General features: G+C 42.0%; 1 protein-coding gene across 3 annotated transcripts in view; it reads right to left on the bottom strand.

The window, feature by feature from the left end:
• The window catches only part of NRK (Nik related kinase), a 104,532-nt gene that overhangs the window by 77,320 nt on the left and 4,027 nt on the right, over positions 1-23,185 (bottom strand). For all 3 annotated transcript variants that reach the window (XM_065643188.1, XM_065643187.1, XM_065643186.1), the window contains exon 2: positions 22,166-22,231. In XM_065643188.1, the coding sequence (XP_065499260.1) occupies positions 22,166-22,231 (66 nt within the window). The remainder of the gene's footprint in view (positions 1-22,165; positions 22,232-23,185) is intronic.

The following is a 23,185-nucleotide window of genomic DNA, read 5'->3' on the forward strand; positions in this document are numbered from 1 at the left end:
GCACTGAGGCTGTGCACAGCCCCGAACAGCTCACAACATCTGCGCAAGGGACTCCCAGGTGACCCTTGGCAGCATGTAATCCAGAAAGCTGCACAAACTTAACTCTTGGGACCTTCTCTGGGTATTGAAGGTTTGTATTGGAAAGCAAGATGTGGAAGACTTTGGAGGCCAGAAGACCTTCTCACCCAGGAGCATTTATTATGGGACAACCGATGCATGCTGCAGCCATTGGCCCTTTGGGAGCAGGGTGAAGGCACAGCTGTTTTGCTGCAAGCTCTTACTGAAAGTGAACTTCAGCAACGAGGTTTCCTGTTCAAAACCCACTTAAGAACTTTGAAGTTTGAGCCCATCTCGGGTAAATCAGTGTGTGGCCCTGTGGTTGCTGGTAGACTGCCAGCTCAGCCTTCTGTGCCCTGAAGGACAGGACCCCACCCTTTTGCCCCTCTCCTCTCCGCCCTTTCCATCCTGCTAACACAAGGAAAGCCTTCAAGAGACTATGCATCGAATGAACAATGCTCTGTGTAGGGATCCAGGAAACCCTGTGTCCTATTCCCCATGACCTTACCAAAGTCATGATCCTTCTGTTTCCCTTTCCACCACACAGAGCTCTTCTACTTAGACCCAGGTCTTTAGAAGAGATGAGCAACATTTGGTACCGCCAGCCCCAGAGCCAGCCTGGGAACACCAGCTGTGCCTGTTCCCAGTGCCAGCAGGCAAGGGCAGCTGCACCGAGCTCCCCGGGTACACCAGGGGTTAGCATGACAGGGAGGGGGACCCCAAGAACATAAAACCTGCAGATAAACTGCTCTTGCACTGCAGTTTAGACACAGCCACTGTTTTACAGCATATGGCTGCTCACAGCCAACATCCTGCTGTCCCTTGGGGTCTTAACTAATGCAAACAGGGGAATAGGGTTTGCACATCTGGGGCTGTAGTGTTTTGGTGCTGGAAAGTGTCACCCAAGAAGACAGTTCATAGGAGAGCTCTATTAGTCAGACCAGCCTGTAATCCTTGTCTCAGCAACTGGTACCATGTGAGACAACCCACTGTAATCATGCTTGGAGCTCTTCAGCCAGAAACACAGCAGTGACGCAAAACTTGAAATGGGCCAGGAATAAATTCCAAAGGAGAAGTTATTAAGAGTTTGGAAGCTCATAGGTTGTTTTGGTTAGTTAATGGTCTGAGAAAGAGCTCAGGGTCAGTCATGCACTGAATCCTAGCACTGGATTTCAGAAATGACCCATTTCATTATAAACTATAACATGTGATCCACATCGACTCAGTTTAAAAAACAAACAAAACCACCAAATGCACAAAAACACAAAACCCCCAACTCACTACAACACACATCAGCCTTGGGCAGGTAATTACCAGTTTCAGAAAGTCTTGGGGTTTTGTTTCTTTGTTTTTTAAGCCCCTAGGAAGAATTCAGGACACTAGCCACATGGAAATGCAGCTGTCATTTTGATTGTAGGGTCATCCTTTTAATCAAGCAACTCAGGCTGCAGAAAGCCTACTTTTATTGACATTATAAAGTTTTAGTGGCACTTCAGTCACAACATCTCTGGATGTCTGTTGTATTGTGGGGCTCTGAATCAAAAAATTGTATTCCCCTAGAGTGTTTCTCTTCTTCTTTGAGACACAGGGAGATGCAACGTTCCCTTCAGAACTGACCATAGATATTTTCCTACAAGGGAATCCAAAGCGTGTCACCTAAACACTACAAAATATGATCACCCTTGACCACAGCTGGTCAGAATGGTGAACAACATAAAAATTAATACACTGTAAATAATCTAGACATGCTCTTCAAAGTTTATGTTTGTTTTGTTGTGAGGTTTTGTTTGTCTTTGGTTTTTTGTTGTGTTTTTTTTTTCTTGGTTGTTTTTCTTTTCTCCTACATGCAAAATCCCACTGTATGATTAGATATGTTCCAAGAAGTTAGATAAGATTTATGACTTTCAGTGCCAGCCATACTATGAAGTCAAACACTATTTAGCATGCCCTAGAGCTCACGTTGTAAAACATTAACAGTAAAATCTAATTTGTCTGCACATAGATATATAAAGAATGGAAGTTAATTAATAACAATGCACTTTTAGACAAAGCATGTTACATTAGTGAAGAAATATTAGACATCTATACTATTTATAAATAAATGAAAAATTGTTAAAAAAAAGAATGTTACACTGCATTCCAGATGAAAAAGGATAATTTTGTAAAGGTTAGAAAATTTATATAGCAAAAATGACTTGAATATTTAGAGAAAATCAAGTTCCTTTCCTAGCAAACACCACTGCCCTGTTTCTGGGCAGAACAGGTCACTCTCTCCCTCCCATTGTTTCTCTCTCCCCCTCCTCATCTCAGAAGCTGGTATTTTGCATTCACTTAAAGTGAAAACATTACTTTTATTTTTTTTTTTAAATGAAGTTTTTGATGTTTCAGGGCTACGATATTAAAAAAAAAAAAAATTAAAAAATCGGGAATTTCTCTCAGGGCCCCTATTTGTGTCACATGTTTAAATAAAGAAACAAAAATATCACTGTAACTCATAACACTATAGGAGACAACTAAGTTGGCAGCAGTATAGGAGGACTTCCCATATACTAAAATAGCAACATGTTAGCCAAACAAAAAGATTAGAACATATAACTTCTATCAGTCACTTAAAATTCAACCCGTATCTACATTGACTAGAAGGGAAGGATGGATAGGGGTCATTTCAACAGTATCAGATCAAATAACCTTGATCTCTGGAGGAAAAGGACAGTTTTACACCCCTGCTGCAAGTATCTGTACCACAGCCCTCATGAACTGTAAAACTCAAGAGGTAACAGAAGCAGCTTTTCTGCCTTTTTTTAAATTAAAAAAAAAAAAAAAAAAAAAATCCTTTCAGTTCCTATTTCCTCCCATTGTACAAGTAGAAACGCAGATTGTTTGCTTTGCTTCATGTTTGTCTGTGTCTGACTGCAGACCAGTGGGAAAAGAAAATTAAACAACGGAACAAATTCAAGACCTTTCGCAAACACATATTTGAGTACCTACATTTTTTGCATTATCAGTATGTTCGGTTGTTCAGATTACCATCCTTATGCAAAACATGAGCCACTCAAGGCTATGCCATACTGTGTAAGACTGGACTAGAGACTGATTTTTTGAGATTTTGAAACGTGCTCCCAAAGTGGTCATTCACATTGTGATTAGCAAGATCAAGCAAAGCACCAAGTGCTTTTGAAAACACCATGTAGGTCATAATACAAAGAGAGGAGTTTTGTTCTCTGCTTATTTGAAATGGGTGATGTCTGCAGCAGAACATCCCATGTAATCTTCTGCAGCTCTGTGCTCAGTTTGAGGAATCTGAGAAGTACCCAATTCTGGTGGCTTTTCCTTATTCACCTGACATCCAGGCATGATGCTTTAGATATCCTATGGCTATGGGAATTTTCTGAGCAACATGAACTATGTGCAAGGAGGAAGAGCAGGAACATTCCTCCATGGGGCAGGTAAAAAGAGGGTGACCCTTGGTGGGTACCAGCAGGAAGCGGGGAGCTGCAGCACATGGTGCAGCTCCCAGAGCTAACTCTAGACTGCCGCTGCGCTCGGGGTCAGCATGGCTGGGGACACACAGGGTTACCGAAAGTGTAGCTGCTCCTGGTGAAGAATCAGACTTCCACCGACTTGGACAGAACTGGATCTGGCCCAATTTGTTTTGTACCTGGAGATACTTCAGGAAGGTCTAAGGGGAAGCCAAGTTCTCCAAAGCTCTAGCTGTCCTCTGTTCAGGAAGTCATCCAGGTGCTTGACTTTTGGAGATAACTGCAAGACCCTTGAACTCCCATGGCTTCTCATCACACGCTCAAAGCCAAGCATGTGCTTTGCCAAGTGGCCTGAATGGAAGCTGCTACCAGCAGGCAAAGAAAAGCAATGTTTTGGGGCCATACGTGGGTCAAGAAAGCAACTCAGAGAGCAGCATGGTGAATGGGAGGAGAAGTCTGAAAAGCAGGCTATGCAGTTATCTCCCTTTCCTCACACTCCATTTATTGGGACATAAAACCTGAGTTCTTTAAGCCTAAATTTCAGTATTTGCACAGTTTCAACAGCCTTGTCATTCATCCTGGGCTTCGGCATTCGTCACGTCTCTTAATGTCTGTTGAAATACCCTGTTGGGTTTCCAGCCTCAGACACCCCATCATGGCTCACTACCCCTGCCAGGGGCACAGAGGCTCCACAGACACAGGCAGCTTTCTTCTTCCAGCGGGTGTTCTGCCTTGGGGATGCCTGGGCTGGTGAGTCTGCATGCAGCCAGCAGCAATGGGGACCCCAGCTGCCCAGCGTGGGGTGGCAGGGATACGGGGACGGGGGTGTTTGCAGTCCCACAGCTCCTCTTGCTGTGGGCAGGAGGGTTGCAGCAGCCCTGGCACAGAGCTGGTCCCACTCCACACCTGGGGAGCCCCGTAGTGATTTATGACAGCCAAGGTCCACTGCGCCAAAGTCTATTCATCTAGAAAAATAAACAGCTCAGGAAAAAAGCCTCAGCCTTTGGAAGGCTCTCACGTTGCAGATGGGGGCCATTGAGAAGCTAAGTCTAGGGAGAGGTACAAATCCCTCCACCCCAGTGAATTTTCGCTGACTGACTCATGTGCATCTGTTTACAGAAATACAGGGCACTAGAGAAAAATCTATAGGCAACACATCTCTGCTGGATGAAGTCACAAGCAGTTAAATGTGTCCCACCGGCCCCATCCTGCTGAAAGGAAGTTGGGGCTGGACCGTAGGAGGTCAGCTGATGGGTGGCCAGACTTCCAGAGCAGGAATCCCTCAAAGGAAGGAGTTTTTGGCTCACTCTCACTATGAAGCTCTGAAGGTCAATCTGCACACAGCAATTACAAACCTCATGTTATGAGAGTCATGTTTTAACTTTTTAAGTAATGTAGCCTTCCCACATGCATGCTAATAAAGAAAGGCTTTATCAGCCTTCTATTCCACATAAATATAACTTTGTGTGCACATTAAGCTCTCAGCAATTATATCACTGAGTTTTTAAAAATCCTTCAGCATTCTTGTGAACAATAAGTAGAACACGGTTGAATCTTCTCTTCCATATAACGCAGATCATGGACAAGTTTCTGCATGGGTTAAAATTGTGTTGCTGGGAGTTTTTTAAAAAGGCTTTATGGCAGGCAGGGTACACAGCTCAGACTGCAAATTCTAGCCTAGATGATGAGAGCTGCAGCCACCTTAAAGGTGATTTACTTTTTCATTCAAGTTCTGCTAGTGTTTTCTTACACAGATTGCTATACCATGTGGGTGTGCAGCTCTCCGCAGATGACTCTGTGAGACAGTACACATGGCACTGTGCAGGACAGCCCAGTACTAACAACTGGAATCAAATGGTTTTCTCTTGTGGCCTCTGAGCCTTTCCTCCAGTACTTCATGGCAAATACCCTCCCCTACATCTCTCTTCAGCTGAGGTGAATCCTGAAGTCAAAAACTCTACCAAGTACTGCTGTGGGGTTCAGAAGACCTGAGGTTTGCCTAAGGAAAGGTCATTATTTTTCACACATATACAAAAGTCTTCACAGAGCATTTAACTAAGGAAAAAATAGCATCTACTCTCAGTGCCTTTTCATTTGGCTCTATTTGATTCATCCCCTCAAAAAATAAAAAGGGAGTCACTGGACACAGTCTGTGAGGAAATACATCAGTCTCCAGATTTCTGAATGAGCTCTGCAAGAGATGAACTACATGGCACTGATCTCACAGCAGCCATCAACTCCTATTTCCTTCCAAAACCCTATTGGCCAGATGGTCCACAAAACTCCAGGGAAAATTACTTAAACATTTGGAAAGGCTTTCAGTATTAAGCTGGTCTCCAAAATGAAACCAGTTTACCCTTCTAATTACTCTTAAAAGTAAAGTATACCTTGCTTTTCTAATTAAATTAAGAAGGAGTGGTACTTCCACGTTCACTTTCCTAAAGAAAAAAAAAAACTGAATTCAAGAAGAGCCTCGGCGGTTTGTTGGGTTTGGTTTTTTTTGTTTTATTTGTTTGTTTGTTTTTTCTAAACTGATCTCATCAGTTTCGTACAACGCGAGCCTGGCTGGCAAAGGTTCTCCTCTCGAGCAAACTATCGGTCAGATGTGCAGTAACAGTTCCTGGACAGCTACAAGAAGTTACTGCTCAATGCCATATCTTCCAATTTGCTGTATTACTTGTAGGGATCAAATGCAATCAAGGCAGAGAGAGACATGAACAGTGAACTCTTAAAAGGGAAAAAAAAAATACCTCACAGAATAATTCCAAGAAAATGGCTAAACGCATTACAGCTGCAGAACTGCAGAGCCTTAATCAATGAAGACTGGCATAATTACCAGCACACAGGCAGCAAAAGCAGCAGCTAACCATTGGAAGAACTGGTCACAAAAGGGACCAAGAGTTTCCTGCAGTTAACCACTTGAACAGCTTTACCAGATTGTGAAACTCTCATCTCTTTGCCTTGCTCTGTTTAAACAAATCAACTTCATTTTGTACAGTGTCAGATGAAGTAGCACACTATCTAGTGAACGCTGCATTTGGGTAAAACAAAGGCAGAGCCCCAGCACAGGCAGGGACCCCTTGCCCTCCCCTGCTCTGCCGGCTGTGCTGCCAAGGGGTTCCCTGCAGGACTTCCCACCAACAGCTACTGATGTTTCTCCTGACACGTGGGTTCTTGCATGCAATTCCGGCTCCAGTGAAGTTGGATTTGTTGCATCTGAATCTGCCCCATAAAAGGTCAAATTTCTCAAATAAAACAATTCCCACTTTGCACCAAGTTTTCCACTGAAAAAGTATGTATATTCAATGCTTTCTCTGTTGGAGAAGGTGTGTTCACACTGATCGCACCACATGTTCAAGCCACAGTTTGTGATGGAAGAAGTCAATCCATGCCATTACTGCAGGTGTGTCCAGTTGTGTAAAAGTATCCGACAACCAACTGCACTACTACTACCCAAAGTTCACTGCCTATGGGAAATTAGTCTCTTCATAAAGCTGCAGATGAAGGCCAGATGGAAACAGAGAACACTTGCGATTCTGATTGATCACAGATACGTTTACATTCACAGGCACACAGATGTGACTGGATTCCTCTCATTCGTGATTTGTCAGTTGTTATGCCACATGAAGCTCTCCCAGGCAGCAAAGGCATCTCTGTAAACCTGTACAACACCAAATACAATGGGGCCCAAGGTACAATGGGCAAAAGTGCATGCGGATGCACAAACACATATATAAATATTCAAAACTATAAGATTCACTGGCCCAGCCCACAAAACCTCAGGTGTCAATAATGCTGCATCAGAACCCTTCTTGTGATTCAGTCTCAAACCTGGTTCACATTTTCCAAGCTCTGAACCCTATCTGCTTCCTTTACCTTGTAAGGGCAATAGCCTGTCCAGCCAGCTGCATCACATCACAAAGCAGACAAAAACAAACAAAACTCCAACCAAACAAAACAAACAACAAGAAAAAACTACAACAAAAAAACCCAACCAAACAAAAAACACCACCAGCAAAACAACCTAAACATTCCACAAGGCATCCAGCTTATGCCAGCAGCTTACTGGAGAAATGTAGAGTAGCAAGTATCTGAAGTGTGGTCTACACACATAATACTATTATATAAGCTTTAAAAACTGACATCTCTGCTTTAACATCTTCTAATTGTACCCACTTTAAAAGTTACTCTAAAAGTTGGACCATTCACAAGTTTCAAAATAACTTCCTTTTGCAGCTTCTTTGCATATTCCGTCACCCACATCCAGATGCCAAAATACACCAACAGCTCATTGCTCCTTAGGATGAAACTGGTAATACGTGCCAGAGAAAAATTTCGCAGGGTCAGCTAAAACTCTACAGCATTGCCAGTGCACATATTTAAATAACAGAAATTTAAATAACTAGGTCTCTATTTACAATAAAAGCATCTTAAAAAAAAAAAATAATATGAGAGTGTATGAAAACACCATAACAGAAAACCTACTCCCGAGTGCTTTGTACTGCCTTCCAGTTTCCGAACCTTTAGGTTTGGGGAGGGACATGGGATTACAGGGAATTGCAAGCTTTCCTCTACTATCAAAGACAGCAGCTTAGCCAGGTTTCTTAAGAGAACAAGGTATATGTGATTGTGCTGCCCTGGCATCCAGCTGTGTTTTAACCTGTCAGCCCATTTCAACCAAAACTGACAGACAGATGGAAGTCTCAGAGATGACTCAGTTCCTGCGTGCTTTGTGAAAATTGGAGACAAACCCCCTTCCTTCAGCGAGGAGAGCGGGCTCTGGGGTGTCAGGTCTCAGGGGCCAGGGACCATGGCCGGCAGCTGCTGAGGTGTCAGAACCCAGGGGGGCTACAGAGTAAGCAGGGGTCACAGATGCATGTGCCAGCAGAGATCCTAAAGGACTTGAAGGAACTGGGACTGCTAAGGTCAGAGGTGGAGGACAGGATAAGAAAGGACAAATCTGCAAGCAACTGCATATTTTAGTCTCACTATTTAGTTTTTGCTCAAAACAACTTCAGGATTTACTTTGATACATAAACCCATCTCTCATCAGTGCTTGTAGGCTACTTTCCTCTAATCTTAGCATTAACATTGCAAAAGTGCTTTCATATTTGCACCAATGTATTTTTGACATCTGTTTGCACAAGAAAATAACTATATTGAATAATAGAAGGGTTACAGAAAACCAAATATCTAACAAGAATGGGTTCTGAAATTAGTCACTGAGCCACCTTTAGGGATTGGCTCCCCAGCACTGATTCTTATTTGCCATTTGCTTTGTAAACAAATGAGTGCAAGGTGAGCATAAAGCACTACCATGCCACTGTTAGCATCTTATATCCACTTCGAATAGCTAAAACAAATGACATCATTTGCAAAATCATTATTTTTAAAGACCTGGTTTCCCCACATTTTGACCCAGTTTAATTAGAAACGTATTCCCTGCTCTATTTTGTTAGATGTGGACGTGCTCAATGGCCTGCATCAGTTTTGTTCCTCATTTCCTTTTCACTGATCCAGCCCCACTGGACATCATTTTCCAAAGTGCTCCTCTTTTGCATAACTCCACCTCTGTCCATGCAGTTTCACAGTGGCTTTAACAAAATGAGAGGAAGATGAATGCTGACTTCTTTGGAAATTCCTATTTATTTCTGTTACCAGCTTTTTCTTCTTTTAAAAATAATTTGGTTTAGGAAAGTCAGCAATTAACACTGATTAAAAGGCTGACTCATATAAGCTTAATATTCACAGATCTCATGATCCAATGAGAGCCGAGGTTTTATCACTAACTGTGGCAGCAAACGTTGGCCACAGTCAGGGGTGGGTCCAGCTAGTGGTTTTGCCTTCGCAGCAGTCATATGTGAGAACATGTTTCTGTGGCAAGGCAACAACCTTTTACCTGCTAAAACTTCCTTTTGTTTTTGCCAAGAAGAAAAAAAAAAAAAGGTCAAGAATAACATAAGAAACTATTTTCTGCCAAACCTCAAGAGAGCTGCTGTTCTGCTTCATCACCAGCTGTAGGCACACACCCTGTAACGTAACCACAGCAGCATCCACGTAACCCAGCCCACGGCACACGGGTTAGACGTGCTCCACCTCAGCAGCACATCCGCAGAAATGAATGGCTACACTGATGGCAAACATGGATATAGCAAACACAATACAGGGGAGGGGGGGGAAAAAAAAAAAATATATATATATATAAAAAAAATAAGATGTAAACCCCCCTGCATCATCTCATGTATTTCAAACACTGCTTGTTAATAAAGGTTTCTTCAGCCAGTGCTGATGCATGAACGTGGATGTCCTCCTCGGCAGCCACAACACGAGCCAGACATGGCATATCAGATCACAACCATCTCCTGGAAACACACCCAGAGAACTGCACAGTCAGCAGCCTGCCCCGGATGGGCAAAAATGCAGAAGCAGCAGCTTCCCCATTTCTTTTTTTGATCATGTTCCCAGTTTTATAAGGAGATCCCTGGGAATGGAAATGAATCATGCAATCTCTGGGGATTTCTCATATCAGGCAATGACTATGGACAGTGAACAGTTTAGAGGGCAGGGCACTGTATATGACATTTGTGCTGCTTGCCTGGCAATAAAGGAAGCTGGAAAGGAAAACCCACTGTTGGCATAGGCTCCTGTAATCTGAGGGAACAACCCCTCTGGAAGTTCAGGCAGTGTTTACACATGATGGGATTCAACCAGCCAGGCTCCCCATTAATAATCACAGTTTATATAGCACAGTGTCATCTCCATCGCGAACTCCACCAGTGGCCACGTTCCCTGTCCATCCCTAGCCCAGCTCCCATGGGAAGGCTCAGTGCTGCCTCCATCACAAGGGCAGTGGAGGTGCCAGCAGCCCCACAGCAAAACCTGTCAGGGTTGGACTAGAAGCCCATCTCTGTAATATAAAGAATTACCCTATTTTAATATTAATAACATCAAAAGGGGGAGATCCGTCAGACCTCTAATGTAAACAATGCAGGATTTAGCAACCACAAAAGTTCAGAAAGCAAAGTTGTCTTTAATCTATTCACTATGATATTCGAAACCCATCTGCACAACAGATAGGACAAGTGCCACGCAGGCTCCAAGCATCACCCAAGGCTGATAAGGACATTTTCTTTCATTCCTGGTCAGAGAACTATGAAGTTGGCAGGAGCAAGAAGCCAAATGACATTACACAACCTAACCAGGAATTCATTGCAACTATTTGAACAGCCTCATGAATGCACTAGGTGCTTTGCAAACATATGCAGAAACCTGATTACTCATGCATGTCTGTAGGTGAAGATTCCTGTGCCAACATGAAAATACTCCAACTTGAACATACAAGCCAGGGATACAGGCCATGAAAAGTCTTCCACCAGGTGGGTACCTAGAAACTGACACAACGCAAAGAAAGGAAGAGAGGAACATCGCAAAGGGTGAAACCTAAATCCCAGCCTTTATTCTGCAGCCTCTGGGACCAGAGACCTGAGTTTCCAGCCTTTGTTTTGCTACTTCCTCTATTCAAAACAGTTCTGACTGAAATCTTTCAAGTGTCCAAAAGAGAGGAAAGTTGGTGCATCTCTTTATTCTTCCACTCTTTCTCGATTTTCAGACATATTTACAGAGAGCAGGCTACAATACATGTGGCTTCTCCAGATGCAACCTCTTTCTGCCAAGAAAATTGTCCCAGTTGGGCATCCAGCAATCCACTATGTCCTATGCACATGCACACCTACTCAACAGCATGTGAGCTGGGAGCTCAACACATTTGGGAAACATCAGATCTCCTTAGGCTGATCTGCACATGCACAAAAAGCCAAGTGTGTCCTGAGCACACCACATCTACTGGCACATTCCACCCTGTGATGTCCAGGCTATCCTGGGCTTCACAACTGCTGGGTTCACTGGGCACACACAACCCCTGTGCCTCAAGTGTTAATGTGCCTGCCTGCGAAATCTGGCAGTCCTCCACTGGGAGAGATGACAAAACACATTCTAATGTCTCTGGAAACAAATCACCCTTCATCAAAAAGGAATCCCAACAGGAGGAATGGTCTGGTGCACCCAAATCGTGTGTTGGTGCTGCTTGTCCTCTTCTGCGGGGCAAAATGCACAAACAGCACCAGCTCCTGCTGTCAGCAACTGACGAAAAACTGGAAGACTTCACCACAGCAATTTGATTTTCAGAGCAGCAGGGATGCGCTGGTCCACAATACCTGACTCTGCCCTCTGAAATTAATAAAAGGCAATGGGATATCTGCTGGTAAAATTTGGCTTCTGGGGACAGAATGTTTTCAAGAAGCCTGTTATGATAAATATTTCATGTTAGACTGGAAAAAGCAAATACTAAAGCAAAAACATTTTTCCTGGCTCTTCCCTTTTCCCATATAACAAGACAACATCATGGACAATCTGTGTAAATAATACATTTGAGAGTCCATTATCTAAGCCATATGCATATTTATTTTATGTTGGTTTTGTTGCATATTTTAGTATAATTGTTCATAGATTTAAAGCCAAGAGTAAAACCAGAGTAGACAAATATACTACAGCAGAAATAATCAGTAACTTTGTTACTCTTTTGTTACTTTTAAATACTAGGAAAAATCCATGCTAAAATTTAGCATAATAAAAAAGAAAGTTAGAAAATTCCTCAAGTTCAGTAACATATTTTCCAAAGGCCACCACACATTTGCCTTACGCCTTTTTCCTCAAAATGTTTCCACTTTTACCAACAGAAATACAAGAAAAAAAATTCCATCAAAATGCTGATATTAAATGTAGCAACTGCACAACTGTAGAGTCAGAAAATAGAATTTAGTCAATTCCAGTATTGAGTAAATCTCAACAAAATGTCAGTGTTTTGCCAACTGGCTTCACTTTCAGTTGTAAACATTCCTCACAGAATGGAGAGTCAGAAGAATTCACATTCATTTTTCTTTTGGTAATGCCAAATTATTTCAGTATGATAGTATCCATTTTTTTATTATTTATTTTTGATTATGAGGTACGGATGACAAATATTAAACATCCTGCTAAATTAAAATGTATGTTCCAATGAAGCAAATGAAATGCAATGCTTTGATGTTTCTGAAACAAAGTTCGAAAACGAAAGCCAACTCATTTCTTAAAATTTTCCCACTAACGTTTCTGTTGAACTCAACATGTTTTCATTTGGGTGAAACTGTTTTCAAACAGCACGCTGTTCAGTAAGTGGCTGCTAACCAATTCTCACAAATCACCTCCGTAAGGACACTAATTCCTCTCAACCAGAATCCCAAGACGCTTTACAAAAACAAGAACTGCCTCCATTTTAATAGCTACGGTCACAAGGAGAGCTCCGTTTCCCGTGAATTCATGTGCTTTTGAGCAATGACGAAGGGCAGAGGCAAGAAGAAAAGCTAGATCTGAACTGCAGGTGTCCATGTCAACCCCTCTCCTACCTTTATGAAAAAACGTATTTCTTACATGATGGGAGCACCTACAAGCACTGCCACAGACCACATGCCAGCTATTATGTATCAGCTAATAATATTACTAGTGCAGGGCACTGAAAATGCCACAGTTTGCTACAAAGTATGTCTTCTGGATACCTCACTCCCTAAGATCTCAGAAGTTACTGAAGTTTCATGTTTTCATGGGGAAAAAAAAGGGCATGGGGAAGAAATGCCTTTTGAAAAGGTGCTTCTAAAGCAAATGATAAAAACCTTTCGGGAATCCTACAAAGTCAGTAGGCTACAAGGGCAGGCTTATAACACACAAGGGCTTAAAGAAATAAAAAAGTATACTACAAACAGCTGAAAAATAGTTTGTTCTTTAGTTTTATTCCCAAGATCCATATTCACAGATCTGCGCAGGCCAAGAAAATTACCACTGGCCAGCAGCCTGAGAACAGCTGAACACCAGACAGAAGCACAGCTTTATCACATTTATGGATTTTACAATTGAAATTGGACATTACAATTTAAAATTACTTACTGGAAATTTCATTATGACGGGACAAGGGGCTGACCTGTGCCTGTGTCTACTGACCGAGCAAGCTGTTCGACCCCAGCTGACAATGAAAACTGGCTTTTAAGCTCCATTTCTCCGCAAATGCCTTGGAAGGGCTGGATCAACGCTTGCCCACCAGATTTTCCTGCTGCCCATCCAGGCAGCTGCAGTCCAAATGGCTGTGCTACCACCAGCCCCAGCTGTCCTTGGCTTTCAGGGCAGCAGGAGGATCACGGCTGGGCCTAAAGTTGCTTTCCTTCACACGACTTCGTGTGAATAACAAACAAAAACAATTCTTTAATGCTATTTCCTTCTGTTTGCTCCAGAAAAGCAACACAAAGGGCTTGCTACTGCCACAAGTTGGCTCCAGTCCTATCTCAAGCATTCCCCAAAGCTCAAGTGCCCAGCACATATGGAACCTTCCTTGCACAAGCATGGTGGTGCTTTAGGACAGAAGAGCAGCACACACTCCACACAGTTCTTTAGACCAATTCATTGCACTGCCAGGTTTAAAGCACCAAGCTGGGTAAGTTCAATAAATCCACATACCAATAATAATAATAAAGACAAGCAGGCTATCAATATTTTTAGAAAACCAACAGATATGTTCCTTTTATTATGCTCTACTACCTACAGCCCAGAGGTACCAAAAAGGGCCTTAAAAAATGTACATGCATCCTTCAGGTCACTAAAGAAGACCTGGAAAGTACCATTCACTTGGAGCTATAAGAAAGAATCAGAGACATGAAGATAAATTGATGTGTGTTTGTGAGGCACTAAAGTTCTGCAATTCATTCATAAAAAGGTAGTTACTAAAGCTAACCTGCCATGGGAGTCATCTCAAACATCTAGAAACAACACGCTAAATTTTCTGCTGTTTAAAATTCATCTCCTATCGTTCATTCATTTACTCCAACAGCTCATTACATGTCTGAGAGCTCCTTCGGACTGCAAATAGAAAACTGACAAGTTTTCCCCCAACCCTCCTGATTTATTTTGAAGAAGAGACAACATATACCACGAAATACTTCTGAGTAGGTCAGGTATTGTAAAACTCAGACATGCAAAGCACTGGTCATTCTGATGCATATTTTCACATAGGGATGATTCTGGATGCTACTGAGCAGTCAGGAGTACTGAAATCCATGTCATTAATGAAGTGCCGAAAGTGCAGCAAAGTGCTTGAGTGGGGAATTAAGAGCTTGAACTACTTCCTACTGTGCTCATATTATCACCTGTGCATCTTTAGCATGTTCTCTTACCTTCAAAATAGCACATCCCAGTGCCAACATCTGAAGTGTTCTGAAGTGTTATGCAACATGAGCTCAAAATGCCACCAGTTTAGGATGAAAATGCATTGCATTCTCCCATATGGACATTCAGGTCCAAAACACAGAGGAGCTGGAAGTGGAAGGCCTGCTAACAAATTATTTGCAAGGATTTTACTACTCTCTAATGGCTGATATGGCACATCTGATTACTGTACTTTGCTCTGCTCAGTCAAAGAGCCTTTATTGTATAGAAGCACTCCACAGCTGAGAGGTTTCTTCACATCCTCACTCTTCTATTTTTGATAAACTACTCCTACACTTAAGAATCTTAATTGAATTCCTCTGAAATATTCACTAACTAGAACCAGGACTTCACAATTTTCTAATTAATTTCACATGTATGATCCATTATTTTAAATTCCAGTGTTGAATATAGTTTGGCATTGCCACGCAAATAAGCAGAGAAGTAAAGATTTTGTTTTGGTTTGTTTTTTCCTAACACCGCCACACCAAAACAACAACCCTACACACTATGGAAAAAACACTCCTGGCTCTGACAACTAAATACACACGACACTCTGCCTATTTTATATATATTTCAAATAACACTAATTCCCCCTACTTTTTTATTTTTGTATTCTCCAAGTCAGTCATTCACAATCAAGTGGGCTTGACTGATAGTAGGTATGTTCCATCCATTGAGATTCACATGCCCTCTACTCAAATCAAGACTGGAAAAGATGTCTGGGAACATAAGGTCCCACCTTCTGTTCAAAGCAGGGCCTTAAGTTAGGTTACCCAAGACAATGTCAAACAGCCTTGGATATTTCCAGGAAGAGTGACTCCGCCTCCCCCCGAGAAACCTATTCCAATGTTGACTTGTTCTCATGACAAGAATTTTTTTCTTATACCCAGATGGAATTCCCCCTTGTCCTGTGCATCCCTGTATTTGCATCTTCTATACAAACCATCGTTGAAGCACTTGAAGATTGTGACTAGATTGCCCTCAGCCTTCTCTTCCCTAGGTTGAAAAAAATCCAATTCCTTCAGCCTCTCCTTCTTCATGCATGAAGTTCTCCAACCCTCTAAATGCTTTGGTGGCCATCTGTTGGACCCTCCCCAGTTTCCCAATGTCACTCTGGAACTGGGGGTACAAAGATGGGACACAGTATTCCAGGTGTGGCCTAACAAGAACAGGGGAAGCAATCACACCCCCTGATTTGTTTGCTATGCTCTTGCTGATGCAGCCCAAAGCATGGTTTGCCCTTGTTGCTGCCAGGGCGCAATGCCAACTCCACGTCCCTCCTGATGAGGAGAAAAAGGACCAACGTGGTGGTGTGGAAGCTTTAAGTAAAGCATGTAGAGACGTACAAGCATGTATTTAGGAGTTGCAGGAAACTAAGAGAAGAGGAAGAAACACATCTAGTAGTATGCAGACAGGTGTTACTAAAAATCAGAGGCATGAAGAAGATAAATACTGAACCACCAGATCACACCTCTCTAGTGTATTAATGATATTACACTAAGCTTTCAAGGCAACCCATTCATAAGCACCACAGTATTTCAGGTCTTGTTACAATGGCAGTAGCACATATTAAGCTCAGACTTATTCCTGAAAGAGATCCCTGTTGCGAGTATTAGCAGACAATATCCATTGTTTGTTTGCACTACTGAACCAAGGATCTACACAATGAGTTGTTGACTCCATCCAGTACACTGCAGCAACACTTCTTTATACACTGCTGCCTACAATAATTAACTTGTTTTTCATGTGGACAAGATAATCAGCTATGCTTCTAAAAACCCAAATAAAGAAAATGAATAGACAGACAAGCACTTCTACCAACTGCTAGTGAAACAGAAAGTAGCATTTTGTCATTTCTGTAAAGAACAACTGATTTCCCTATTTGACTCATCAAAATCTCAGTGCCTTGAAGGCTACGATTGGCTTGAAAACTGATACTGACCACAAACGATAACAAAATACCCCAAGACAACACAACATTTTTAAGGTCTCTGATTGTGGCAGTTTGGAGACTCTGAAATTGCATTTCAGTCCCAGGACACATCCTTCAGAAGATGACTCCTTCTGACCCACCCCCAGAAGGGATGGGTTTGAAGTTTTCAGCTTACACATGTTCACCTTCTGGGTTGAACTGAACATAACTGTAATGTTTCTTAAATTTAGCCTTCCAGTAACTGCCTGAGGTGCTACCATCAATTCAGGTTTTCAATACAGTCCACAGACTTTAACACTTCATAACTTAGCATGGTCTTGTGATTCTTTCCATGCAGCACCAATTCTCAAATAAAACACTTTGCTTCCCCCTGCCTCTCCCAACTTGATCTCAACTACTTCAGCCAGTTATTCAATGAAATTAATTAAGAAGAACTTAGCAGACTTTCAAGTTAAGATAAACTGAAAAGTCATATTTATGCTTCACGACACTCCTGCTACTGTACATCAAAAATAAGTAACTCATAACTCATGTCAACAATTGAAGCATGATCCAATGCCAACAAGCAGCTGTAACAAACACCACACAAAACAAAATGCAAACCCAACCATGCTTCCTTACTCAGACCTCCTTCCTTTTTGTATCCAAAATCTTATATGACTACACAGAAATAAAAATATTAGCTCTGCAGAGCCACTAGAGAAAGGCAGGGTCACTTCTACCCTCCGCCAAGCTCCAGTATCAGCACTGCTTCATCCTCATCAGCTGCATCACCGGGAAGCCACTTCTTCCTTTTTGATTCTCACAGTCCCAAACCAGAGCACCTCCCTCCAGTTCCCTATGCCCTCAGGCTCCATTAAAGGCAAAACCATTTTGTACGCAGAGTAGCTGCAAATCTGTCACCATTTATCATCAGCCTGCAAGATCATACTCCAAAAAACATCAGCCCCTGGAACTCACCAAAGACACTGACCTCTCGTTCCCACGGCCACTCAAAAACACCGACCCCAGTAGAGGGCTAATCCACATCCTTAAGACAAAGGAAGTCAAAAGCCCCAGCCAGGTACCTCTTGACATGAGAGAACACACAGATTGCACAGATGCTGTTGATGACCTAATTTTGCCCATGAAAACATATTTAGAAGGATAAGGGCTCTCAGAGCACAGACAAATGAGTAGGATTAGGAGCAATTCCTCTTTATCTTGACAACTAAGAAAACAAAGCAGCTATGAAATCAGTCTCCCAGTCTCTTCCAGAGCTCAAGAGCAATTATCTGACCCAAACACTTCAAAAATGGCACCCACTCCGGTTGCCCCATCTCTCCTTTTCCCCATTCACCCACTAGAAAAATGACCCTGCACTGAAAATGAAAAGACAGAATATACTTTAACAGGTTCCTACCGAAGACACACCACTCAAAGAATATGAAATTAGCAGCTGAAGTCTTTGCAAAAAAAAATATTTCAACCCCCAAACTTACAGTTTAGCTAGCACTAAATGCACAAGCACAGACCAAGTGTTCTACATCAAGGATGATACATGATCACTACCCAGCTCTTCATAGCAATAGAGTTCAACTGTGGAAAAAAAAAAAAAAAAAAAGCCAGCCATGTAATTAAACCTCTGAAAGTAATGGGAGTAGGCAAAGAATTATTCAAATCGCAACACTGTCAAGTCTCGACAGCCATACCTTCACTGCAAGATCCAGCCTCAGGCACACGAAGAGCAGAGCACACAGCCACAGACATTGGCTGCATAATGCTTTCAAAGGTACCACCTTTGACAGTACACCATGTCACAATAACATAGCAACTACAAGCAAATAAATAAGATGGTATTTATAAATCTCCTAGATCATTTTCTGCAGTTTTACTGCCATTCCAAACAACATCCGATTCAAGCTTCCCCAAGGCACCACGGCTGCAGCCCAGGGAGGAAGCAAAACTCAAGAACTTGCGGGTGACACCTTCAGTAATCTCGCTTCTGCCCAGTTGACACCGACACTTACACAAAGCTAAACATTGCTCTGCCCTGTCTGAAGGTCCTTAGTGATCAGTAGCTCTAAAAAAAACCCCCAAAGGTTGGCTCTCATATTTTTGAGAGCAGGCCCATGTGCCCCACAAAGTCTTTGTGGTCCCTGGTGTCGAGGGCTGCCAGGAAGATGGACAGCCCTTGCAAAAAGCAGTGCATGGGAAGTTCAGAAACTTCTCTTTCCCACATGCATTCAATGGAGGTGGTGCAGAGACTGGACACAATCTGACCTTTGGCACTTCAAAGTTCAGGAAACAAAGGCATGAAAGAGTATATACCCACACTTTTCCAACCACCAGCAAATGCACTACTTCCAACCGCCTTCAGAGAAGACTTGCTGCTACCACCTTCCCCGAGGTTATTCAGAATCACCTTTTACATAGTGCTGTTCTTCATATGTCAGCTCCAGAAGCCAGCAATTAACTGAAAAACTCATCTGTCATTTCAAGAGAGAAACGAAGCCGAAGTCTCATGACTTCTGGGTACCTGGGTATCTGATTTTCTAATATCTAATTCATACTTTCCAAAATGCTGAAGTTGCCAGTACTGGCGTATTTACGGCCTACTACTTCATAAGTTGTCAAAAAATCTGCTGGCTTTTAGTCAGTTATTATATGCAAATCCCAACTTTATATCATTTCTAGACAGCTCTAGCATTATCATGAGTAGAATTTATATCTCTTCCATTTCATTTAAAAAGATACTGAATTGGAACTGGTCTGGAATAATTCAGTATGAACAATACTCTCCTTCAATAAATCTGTTAAACATTGTTTTCCAAATCTAATGATGAATCCTCTAAATTTTATTTTCGTTTTTATGGAGCTGCATATATTAAAACATATAGCCTTATGAATCATCTTCACAGCCAACCAAGCAATTTAGTAATCTTGGACATAGTTTATTTAGCCTGAAATAAGCCTTGCTTTGATTATGTGCAAACTACTATATGTATCTATTTCTGAATGTATGGAAGATTCTGACACCTCTGGAGAATAAATAAGTGCTCTAATGACATGAGTACATTATGTGGATAACTGAGATTACTTCATAACGTAAATATTTATTATCATAAGCCTATATTAGACAACCTACAAAATTATTCCAGCATTCCCCGATTCACTCCATCTGTCTTAGCATTGTATAGATCAAAGAACATTTTACACGGCAGTGAAAAAGGAAAGTGAATACCATAGCCTAACTTTTTATGGTCACTTCAGAAGCAGTTGTTCTACTGCAGCTGCCCTTCTTCAAAGAAAACGGACATTTGATCTGGCTGCAAGGGCAGCACTAAGGATATACCGCCTGAGTACATTCGGTGGAGCTCAGCATCTTCTGCAGAGGTATTTCCAAAGACTTTGGACTGTGTGAAAACTATTCACAATGGAGACCAAGCTGACCACCTGCAGTTTGGAGCACACACTCTGTATCTGTCCACCTCAGCTGTCATCATCTGTCTCCTTCGGCGGCACAGCTCCCTGTCATCCTCCCACCATGAGCAACTCCATCCCCTAAGCAAGCCTCAGCAAAACATCCTATGTTCAGTGATCACATGTGCTTATACAAACAAAGCCTTTGTTATGGATGTGCTTGCACAGAGTCAGGGTTACACGCAGTCCATCATCTCTCTATCGTGTGATGCACGTGCACAACGCTTCCCCTCGGTGCCCTCAGCCTTGTAAGACCCCGTCTCTCAGTGCCTTGCTTAGATGTTGCAGCTACTCCAAGCACAGAATGTGCCAAGACTCAAAGCACCTGTTATCCAGAGCTGTCAGACTCTGGTCTCTTGTGCACTCAGTGGAGAACAGCCTCTGGGTACAATTTTTAATTGTTGTTGTTAACATTCCTTACACATTTGGGCAACTAACATTCTAGTGAACCAGACAACAGCTCAAAACATTTTCTTTCACAGCAGAAAAGCAAACTATGTTGCTCCTTCCCGTTTCTGCCATGATTAAGCAGCTGATTCACTCTCAACATCTTTAAAAGATGACCAGATTGGATTTTTTATCTCCCAATACAGAACAAATCCAGTCATGAAAAGGGCAACTATTTCGGAGGCCACGTGGGAGCTTTAGGATCTTTTTACATATAAAAAACCCCTGTGATTATACCAACAACAGCACCCCTGAATGTCTCCTGGCTTCTAATCTGCCCATGTGAACCCCTGAGCCTCTATTTTTAATTTAGTAGTACTGACCTTAGTATCTGAATGACAATGTCAGAAACAACAGAGTTAATCACAGCAACAAAGAGTTACATGAGAAAGATCCTGCTTCTTACATAAAAATATATTTTAGAAAAGTAGTATGGGGAAACAGAAACTCCCCAGAATTGCTTCTGTAGAGGATTTTCCAGAATCTTTGAAAGTGTATCTATAGCTTCAAAGGGAAACCAAAATGTGATCACAGCAGATCTGCCACCAGAGGATGGACACCAAAACATAACACACATTCAATGCACTGGAATCAGAGAAAGATGAACAGTCCTGCATTTCTGCATCGGGGCCCCTTCTGCATTCTTCCTGCAATGAGGGGTCAATGCAGAAGAGCCTGCACTGATACAAAGGCTCGTTATGCAGGAGCTTGTCAGCAGCAGGATCTGAGGGAGAAGCAAGACCAGACAGCTTCCTCCAGTGCCATTCCTCATCCAACGTACCTCCAAGGGTTCAGCAGCACAGCCTTTTCCTTCCTCCGTCTTCTTTCTCCAAATGGGAACAATACAGACTCCGTTCCCTATTTTATGATGTGTATTTTCTCTTCTTAGATCATTCTTAGGAAATGCTTCACAGTGAAAGACCACTTTTCTAGGCTAGTTCTTATAACTAAATAAAGGTGTGCATTGCACAGTGTACATAGCATGTTATGACAGACCACATTTAATTGATGTAGTTTCTTGACTGTAGTTCTGCTTTGATATCACAGTGACAAAAGTAATAACAGAAATCAAAACTTTCACAGCCTGCCTGCAGAGCAGGGATAATTCACACCTCTGTCTTGAAAAGCACTGCTGTTTTAGTCTTGGCTGAGCTCTCCACTCAATCCCAGGCCAAATTTAGCCATCACTGATGTTAATTTGTGCCAGCCACCTATTAAATAATTTTGAAGGGAAAATAATCACAGGATATAAAAAACGGGGCAGAGGGAAATCCAACACACTTTTCTGACCTGTGGCAGCAAAGTGACATGAAAACAGTGCAGAAGGAGGGGGCACCAAGTTTCACAGGTGACACCATATTGCATTACACAGAAAAGACAGCAAGACAAAACAGGCTATTACTAGAACAATATTGTCCACATTCTTAAATAGTGCTCATTTCTGCTTTAGGAAAAACAGCTTTACCCAGAAGAACATCATAAATTAAAGAGGCATCCAAACCTTATAGACTTGTCCATATGTCCCATTTCCAACAACTTGCACCAGCTCAAATATTCCCGCAGGGTCCTGCAAAAAGAAGAAGAAATAACATTATTTGCAGCAAAGCAACCACTTCATAATGGAGTGTAACCGTACACAATCAAAACAAAAATGTCTGTGGCACATCTCGTAATGATCTGTATTACACACTAAAGGGGAAATAGCCAAATAACAGTATAAGAAATACATTAATACTAAAGTTTTCAGTCAAGTTGCTCAAAACTCTATACACAAAACAACTCAGCGAAGATTTATACTGTGGCGATACAGCAGATACAACAAATACATGCACATGTGTGAAGAATACAAGAATTCAATAGGTTTAGCTTAGCAGTAGAATAAAGAATAAACTCTGGGCTTCCTAAGACTTAAAACACTGAGCTAACCTGCAGGCTGAGCTGCTGCCTTCTGCTATGAAACACTTAGCACTAGCAACGTAACAAAGGAAAGAACCTAACTAACAGAATCGAAAAAATACTATGTAAAGCACCTGAGCCTGATTACCTTACAAAAGGGAAATACACCATCCTAGGTAGGATGGTACAGGTAGGCTGAGAATGCTCAGTTGTCTTCTTTTGAAAATATAACAAGGTGAATGTGACCGATGTATTTAAGTCTTGGCTTTGAACCTAAACTACATTGCTGTTAATTTACACGAGCGATTCGTGTGTCAGGTGATCAGTGTACCATACCACATGAGCCAACTTTTGTTCTATTAGTTTAGTACTAGTTGCTCTAAAACCAACGACTGCAGATGTCCTTCTCCGCTGATGAGATGCTGCAGCCTTTCAGATATATAAAGACCATTTTGTTGCAAGGCATGGGCAAGTAAATGTTCACTCCTGCATGACTGAGCACATTAAGAAATTTGTTGCTTCAGTTAAAACTCACTTGAGAGATTTATATAAAAACATTAAGAACCCAAGAGACCTGTTTCTTGGGTTTTGGCTGAGCCATTTGTCAGTCCACTCATTTCTGGGG

This window comes from Caloenas nicobarica, chromosome 12, assembly GCF_036013445.1.
Source record: "Caloenas nicobarica isolate bCalNic1 chromosome 12, bCalNic1.hap1, whole genome shotgun sequence".
Lineage (NCBI taxonomy): Eukaryota > Metazoa > Chordata > Aves > Columbiformes > Columbidae > Caloenas > Caloenas nicobarica.